The sequence below is a fragment of the Manis javanica genome, chromosome 5 (genome assembly GCF_040802235.1).
Source record: "Manis javanica isolate MJ-LG chromosome 5, MJ_LKY, whole genome shotgun sequence".
NCBI classification, from domain to species: Eukaryota; Metazoa; Chordata; class Mammalia; order Pholidota; family Manidae; genus Manis; species Manis javanica.
In genome coordinates, this window is record NC_133160.1 from 109006416 (window position 1) to 109014746 (window position 8331).

At 37.3% G+C, this 8331-nt stretch overlaps 1 protein-coding gene across 4 annotated transcripts in view; it reads right to left on the minus strand.

Annotated features, from left to right (window-relative positions):
* CFAP299 (cilia and flagella associated protein 299) overlaps positions 1 to 7743 on the minus strand; it is a 650695-nt gene extending 642952 nt beyond the window's left edge. The window contains exon 1 of one of the 4 annotated variants that reach the window (XM_073237412.1): positions 7567 to 7738. In XM_073237412.1, the coding sequence (XP_073093513.1) occupies positions 7567 to 7677 (111 nt within the window). In that variant the 5' untranslated portion in view covers positions 7678 to 7738. Of the gene's footprint in view, positions 1 to 7566 lie in introns of all 4 variants that reach the window. The other 3 variants (XM_073237411.1, XM_073237410.1, XM_073237409.1) reach the window with 3 other exon arrangements.
* Between the last annotated feature and the right edge of the window lie 588 nt (positions 7744 to 8331).

Here is an 8331-nt window from a genome sequence, read left to right on the forward strand (position 1 = left end):
AACAGACAATAACAAATACTGATGAGGATGTGGAGGAAAAAGAATCCTTGCACACTTTTAGTGGGAATGTAAACTAGTACAGCAACTATGGAAAACAGTATGGAGGTTCCTTAGAAAACTATAAAAAGAACTACCATATGATCCAACTGTGGGTAAAATTGCAATATTTCCAGAATCTCTTGCCTGGCTTTAGTGCATCTGCATATCAATAGGTGTCTCTAGAGGTGGAGAGGAGTGGTCTATGGTACATATTAATAGGTAATTACAAAGGCATACAAGGGTTTATCTGGACCAGAGAGGTTGAGTTGGAGGCTCTCTTCTGCTGCAGCCTGGTCAAGAGAGAGACGGGACTACTGCTTGTTAGTAATAAACGGTTTTCTTAACTTTATTTCTACCTTTGACTGATTTTGGTTTTAGAGGTATTTTGCCCCAGGATTTTCCTCCCCGGAGTTACACCAACAATTTCACTTCCAGGTATATATATCTGAAGGAATGTTCCCTCTATAGAGCATAGTCTTGCAGCTGGCCTCTCCTGACCCCTGGCTATGAGATAATCTTTGGCTGTGATGCATCACCTTACTTTAATACAGTTGTTATATTGTGTCCTTTTCCTTAGAGATTTGTAAGCATTGTCATTTTGGGTCCCTCTGAGTCTTTTAGCAGTTAAACACTGCTTAACTGTAACTGTTAATGCCAAAACTGAGAAAGTCAAATACCCAGAACAGATTAGTTAGCTGATTATTTACTGATTAAACTACCAAATGTTGCTGAGGTCACAATTTTGAAGATTTTTCTTGCAATCACTTGATCAGTCAGTAGCTTTTTTTTTTTAAGTGTGCACATCAGTGTTTTTTTATTGTATTCAACATGTTGTTTAACCATTACCACTATCTGATTCCACAACATTTCCATTACCTCCAAAATAAATCCCATACCTTTTACTAATTAGCCCTAAATTCTCTTCCCACCTCCATTCCTTTGCAACAACTTTCTGTCTCTATGAATTTTCCCATGCTAGACATTTCACAGAATGAAATGAATACATTATGTGGCCTTTTTTTCTGGCTTCCATCACTTAGTAAGTATAATGTTTTCAAGATTTACCCACAATGCAGCAGGTTTCAGTACTTTATTAAATTTAATGGTGGCATAATATTTCATTGTATGGATATACCATCTTTAGTCAGTAGCTTTTTAAAAACTTTTTTTATTGTAAACTAAAACAGATGTGGAAACCCATACAAATAAATGTGAAAAATGGAGCTTAATTATTATAAGATAAACCCTTGTAACCACCACTCCAGTCAAGAAATTAAACTTTACTAGGCATCTCAGGAGTTCCTCCATGGGGCTCTACCTAATCCCCACTCTATCTTCCCCTAAAAGTAGCCACCTTCCTGACTTTTATAGTAATCACTTCTTTGCATTTCCTTACAGGTTTATCAACCAAGTGAGTATGCCTAGATTCCAGTGTACTCTTGCCTACTTTTCGAAATTTAATGTATCTTCTACATTTCCCTTAATTTACATCTTGCTCGCCCTCCATTCCTTTCCCACCCAATAAGGAACCTATGGAGTCTGATCTGTAGTTTCCCACCATCTGGTTACTGACTGTAGAGTCATGGTACTGTTCGATGTGTCCCTCTGTCTTTTATATGTCCTGCAATTTAGCAACTGGGTAGGGATATGATCAAATCTAGGTGTGAGGTCTTTAGCAAGTTTATTAATGGTGTCTTGTTTTTCATGTACCCATGTCTGATTTTTTCTCTTTTTGAAGTTGGCAGTTGTGGGTGCCCAACATTACCAGTTCTTATGTTGATATCAATTTAGTTATTTTTGTTGCCTGAAACTTATTTTCTAACACATAAATTAGGAAGGACCTATGGTAAAACTGTGTTATTGTATATTGATAACAATTTGTACCCTCGATATCTGAAAATATTTGTTGGATATAAAATCCTTGGCTCATATTTCTTTCCCTTGAGTATCTAAAATATGTGATTCCCTTTTGTTCTGGCATAAAAGATTATTTAAAAGGCTGATACTAATTTTATTTGTTTTCCTTATAAATCATTTTTTATGTCATTTTAAGCTGTTTATGCCTTGATGTCCAAATGACCTTTTGTCTTTTTTTCTTTAAAATCCATATAATTTTAGTAGGTGCACCTTGGAATTGGTCAGACTGTGTTTAAATCTTAGGTACACAGTGTGTTCTTCGAGTACATAGTTTCAAGTCCTTCTTGTTGGTTATATCAAGAAAGTTTTCTTGAATTACAGCTTTTAGGATTTATTCTGTTCCCTTGCTCTGATTTGCTTCTTTAGGGACTCCCATTAGCTATATGCTACATATTTCTGTCTTGAATAATTATGAATTTTGCTTGAATTCTTTATTTTTGTATTTTTAAAAATTCCTTCCTTTTTTACCTTCTATTTCTTTAAGATATTATCTATTGATTCCATCTATTCTTATGTTCCTTCTAGTTAAGTTTCATTTCTAAAGATTTCCTTTTGTTCCTAATTGTTCTCTGATTTCTGTCATATTTCTGAATTTTTTCATGTGTATTTAATTTTCTTAATATCTTTTAGTTTATAGTCAAAACAAAGGGCACAGTTCTGTTGGAGACTGTAGGGATATTATTTTGTTCCTCATCCTCCTTTTTTGTATAACTTTGATTGAACTTGGACTGCAGTGCTTTTCTCTAGTTCATTTTTGGTTTTCTTAAACTTTTAGAAGAAACTATGCTCACAGAACTTCCCTCTTGTTTCCATAAACAATTTTTGTTAAAAATTTGACATGCTTTCCGAGATTTCTTCTCTTTAAATGTCTTTTTATGGCCTTAATTTTATCTGACTCATCTCTTTCAGATTTTGTCTCTGTTGTCCACTCCTGACAGCATCTCCACCATGTGGAACACTGCCCAAAAGTGGGCTACAGAAAGTAGTTTTAAGAGTTCACAAGGGCTGTATTTCTCCAGGTCCTTGAGACCTCACCTGAGAACCTTCATACTCACTTACTAATGATTGGCCAAACCCCTTCCAGTTTTCAAATTGGACCATTCTTGTTCTGCTGTTCTCAAATTGGACACTACATTTCCAGTGAATACCTATTGATTATTTTGCAGCTTCTTGTTTTGGGGTCCTTTTGATGCCCCATTGTTTTCTCTGCTTTCCCCCTACGTGGGCACTGATACCTTCTAGGTGTTACAGCTATGGATGGTTTCTCCCCATCTGCTTTTATGTTGAGGTTCATAGGAATAACTGTCATAGGAATAATACTCATCATTTTTGTAAATGTTGTTCATGGGTTTTTAGTTTTGATATCCAGTTGCTCTTGGCTTCTGAACCATTTTATTCTTCTATTTCCTCCTACCTTTCTGAACCCCCTTTTCATTCTCCTTTGTGAGCACCACCTCCATACCCATGCCTTCAGTAATGTTTGTTCCCCAGTATTTTGTTTTAAGTCCCCTGTCTTCTCTTACTCTACACACTCTCCTGGGGGAATTTTCCCTGCATGCACTCTTATCTTCTCCAAGCAATAGCTTTTGAAACCAATATAAATAAAAGTCAAATGGAACATACTTTAATTATACAGAATATAGATTTTAGGGGATTGTTTGAGACATGGTTGAGACACCAAGGATGATATTAGGCTCCATATCTTAATTTTATCTTATTATAAAGTTTCAGAAGTGTCATGGATATGGCATTCTTGATTCAGTTTCACCCCAAATACCAGAATTCATGTCCATGAGGAAACTAGGCATTTTTATTTAAGAAGAAGTACCTCTATGAACCTACTGAAGGAAGATTATAGGACTCTTAAACAGAGAACAGCTGATTTATGCAGGTTTTTTCTATTGAATAAACAAGATTGTGGCTGGTTCTGCAATAAAATGAACCGAGATAATGCACAGGAAACAATATTTATTCTGTTCCTTGGTGCAATAGATAATGTAAAAATACAATGGCTGGTTGTTGGTTTATTATATAATTATGGTAAATTATGTTCCTAGATTTTTCCTAGGATCTCTCCTAATCAATGCCTGGCAAATAAATTTAAGATAAATTTAAGATTACATCCAAAAGGTTTAATTTGTATGATTTATTTCTATTTTCCAAGTAGTGGGAAAATAATCTCTAAATAAATTTCTACTGCAAATAATTTAGTCAAGATTAGGATCATTAGGTAAATTTTTAAGTAATTCTGAAAACACACCTTGATTCCTTACCTGGGAAAGCAATTCAGTAGGACTTTAGTTCTGCAGTGGTAACAGGCTGCCATTGAAATGAAGGGACTTTGTTTATTTAACATAGAAGAATTACCAAGAAAGAATTTGGAAAATCACAGTGCAAAATTTTGCCTTTCAAGTATTTGTATATTGATTTAGGGGATTAACTTAATTTAACTCCCAGAACAAATACTGTTATTTGGGTTAGAGATAAATCTAATTGTTGATACTGTTATAAGTTTATTTTCATCATTTGTAGATATCTAGTAAAATAACCAAAGCACAGTGGACATGCAGTGAAGAATCTTATGCTCCTTAACTACCTTACCTCTCATCAGCTCGTCAAATAGCTAGCTAATTGGTGTCAGTCTTAATATTTTTCTCCTACTTCTTTTCCTTCCTAATGAACTATCATATACAAAACATTATAGTTATTCTGTTCATACCCTACTTGTATACTTAATAGTGGTCCAAGATGTTCAATGAAAATACAGAAGTCAGGATCATGGAAGGCAAATTCAAGAGAGATGACTAAAAAGAATGAAAACACAATGTACAAAGATACACAAAGGATTAATGGAAACAAATACTGGATGATGAAGCACTTTGGGGCTAGCAAAGGTGGGAAGTCATTAACACTATTAGAAGGTAACACTAGGAGATAGAAGAAACAGTTCCTAGAAAAAACAGCGGCCAACTCCTGGAAAGAGTGCTGTACCTGATGAAATGGGAAATTGGCCAAACCTAAGAAAGTAGCTATTTCCAAACCACATCAGTAGGAAGATGATAGGGGATAAATCTTCTAATGACTCTCTTCCAACCTTCTGGTCACCTGTGAATGAATCCAGGAAAGACAATATGGCCATTTTGTATGTGAATCATTGGTACTAATTTTTATTTAAATTAATTGAAAACTTTAGGCAGTAGAGGATATACTATACAATAAAAGTATACCTGGAAGTTAATAAACACTTGGAAAATATTTGCTGAATAAATATAACTTAGAATGGACTGCAAGCATTACACTGAAGTTAGGTGACTAAGATCAAGTCTAGAACTAATTCTTATTTAAATTCCTAGGAAGGCAATATCTACTACAGTAAGCTCTTGGTGAAGGTTTATGAATTAAATAGATAAATGAATACATGGATGTGTGGATGGACACATGAATTTATAGGTGACCCAGAAAAGTTTACAGACATAAAGAACCTTAAATGTAATCTAGTCTACTCCCTTCATTTTGCAGATGAAGAAATGGAGTTTCAAGTTGTTTAAAAACATAATAAAGAATTAGAACCCGAATATCATGACTCTAGGCTCTCCCATGTTATCCCTCATTAACCATTTAAAATTTGCTACATTCAAACCAATTACTGATGAAAAAAAAAAGAGCAAGAATCACCTCACAAATCATGATCCACAATCCATGACATATGCTTGCACATTGGGCAAGTAGCATGCATCCACAGAAAGTACTTGAGAATTTAGGTCGCTAGAACTAATGGCACTTAAAATTTTTCATTATTCAATTTAAAAATAAATACATTTGCCTTAATATCACTATTCAATTAAATCTTCATCTTATTTTTTATGAAGGTACAGTAAGAATAAGCTTAACCAATGCCAAATTTGCAAGTACATTTCTTTATCATTCTCCCAAACATAGTCACCAATTTCCATTATAGAGACCCTTAAAGTTCTGACTGACAAAACACCAAGTATTAATTTCTCACTCCTAATCAACATTAATGTTTTTAGTTCCTTACTCACATAAGAAACCCTGCCTCAAAAAAAGTTGAAACCCTTCTTAATGATACTGGGACTTAAGTTTGACAGTTTTCCACATGTGCTCTGAAGATTATTTTATTCTATCAGGATGTTAATATTATCTATATTTAATTATTTTTATTTAAACATTCAAAACTTTGAATGCAGATATTGTTTGGCACCATTACTTTTTTCCTTCACTTTAGGGACTTAGATACAAGGCATAAAATTTACCTTCATGACATTAAACATGATCTGTATAAAATAATTAAAAGTTGTTTCTTGAGGCCAGAAGCTATGCTTGCAATATACCTGGATTTGATTTTTTAAGAGAAAATTCCAGAAAGATCAAATTACTTCTCCAAGGTCACAACTTGTTTCTGGCAGATAGAACTAGAATAAAATGTTTCTTTTTCCTTAAAAGTATGTTCATACCTAGCATATGAATATGTTTTGGAGTATAAGCACTTTTCAAACCTTGGAAACCACATTTAAGTAAAATCCCCCTTAACAGAATCTTTGGAGTCGAAACTAAGTAAATGCGGAAGCGTGTTGTTGCAGGTAAGGAGTTTGGAGAGTTGGCTGAAGGATCCCAGCCCGTCTCAGACACGGATGTGTACCACGTAGTGGCACCTGTTCCCTATGGACTAAATAGGAAGTGGACAATTTGGGGTTCAGAGCTTTGGTTCCAGGACAGCAGAATCTCCCCGTCAGTGCCTATTTAGGCGGCCAGGTCTGGGAATATGCCAGAGCTGTAGGGACCCACCATCCACCTCATGCTTCCCAGAACGGTCCTGGTCGGCCTCGCAGAGGACAAGAACTCTATACGCGGTGCCCCGCCCCAGCTATTCATCCACCATCTCTCTCACGCACATTTAGGAATGGGGGAAGAGGATGGTTGCTAGGTGGAAGACAGTAGCCAATCCCATTATGTCCAATTTTGCTGTATTGCAGGCTTTTTTTTTTCTTAACTATCAACATTATTTGTGACCATCAGCTCAATAATATGAGTCAAGAATATACCCACATAATGACCTGCAATACGTAGCAGTAATTTAAAGGCATTCTGTATCAACTAGCATGGGGTGAAAGTTTATGGACACAAAAAACCAGTATAACAGCAGATACACCGGTCGGTGTTGCCACTTGCCCTGGCCTTCTGTTTTTCAGCATAAATTGGCAAAGGAAAGAAAACAACTTGTCAGACCTGAATTACAGCCAGTAATCTCAGTCTCCAAATCCAGCCAACCACCTCAGAGGAGAATGACTTTGGAAGGGGAGTGGACAGGGAGGCAGCCAGTGAGGCGGAGATTCAGAAATTCAAGACTCCCAAGCGGGCAGGCGCGCGCTCGCGCATGTTTCTGCGCTAGGTGACACAAGGGACCCAAATTCTGCACGGACTGAGGCGGAGCGGGGCAGGGAGGGACCCTGTGATCTCGCTTCTATGGCTGCCTTGGGGCCGGGAAACTGCGGATCCCGATGTGCCACAGTCCGCCGCCAGAGGGGGAACACTCCGCCCCACGACCGGGCTCGAGAGGGACTGAGGAAGAGAAAGGCGCCGCTGCCTTACCTCCAGGTAGTACAAGTCCATGGTCGTGATCTGCGAGTCGAGGAAGTCTTCATAGGTGTTGAACTGAGTAACTATACTGTCCACGGCCGTCAACGCCTCTTCCTGATCCATTGCAGCTGTCTTGGCCGAGCGTCCCTAGCGACAGACGCACGAGGGCAGGGTCAGGAGGCTCCACCCACTTCGTTCCTTCCAATCAGTTGGGAACCGCTGCGCAGCTTCCGACGTTAATACCGCCCCCAGGTTTTGCCATTTGGCTTCCCGCGTCCACGAAACCCCTGGGATGCCCGTCTCAAATTACCAGCTCCCAAGTTCTGGTCCGACTCTAGTCAGTAACTGACTCAGATCCTGGTGAAATGTGCAGTCAAGTGAGAAATGAAAACTGCAATGTGAAATTAAAAATTATGAGACTGCCGGGATATTGAAGACATAGGTCCTCGCTCCTAATCTCACAACAAAGCAGTGTTGTGCAGGACCAAATTAAAGTAGGTTAGCGCTCGGGTAACCGAAGGGCCATTTTTGCAAGAAAATTGTCTCAAAATAGAGGACTCTGGAGTGGGTCTTGTGACCAAAGCCAATAACAAAATACACTAATGATTTTCTTAAATTATTTGAAAAAGTATAATTTAAAGGTAGATTATTGCTAATGTATATGAGAAAAAATTTATGAATATCCAAGAGGAAAGATACTCAAGGGAACTATGAAGATTTTTTTCGGCCCCAATAGCTTGTCTTTTTAAACTTTTTTCTTTCACCATTCAAGTTTCA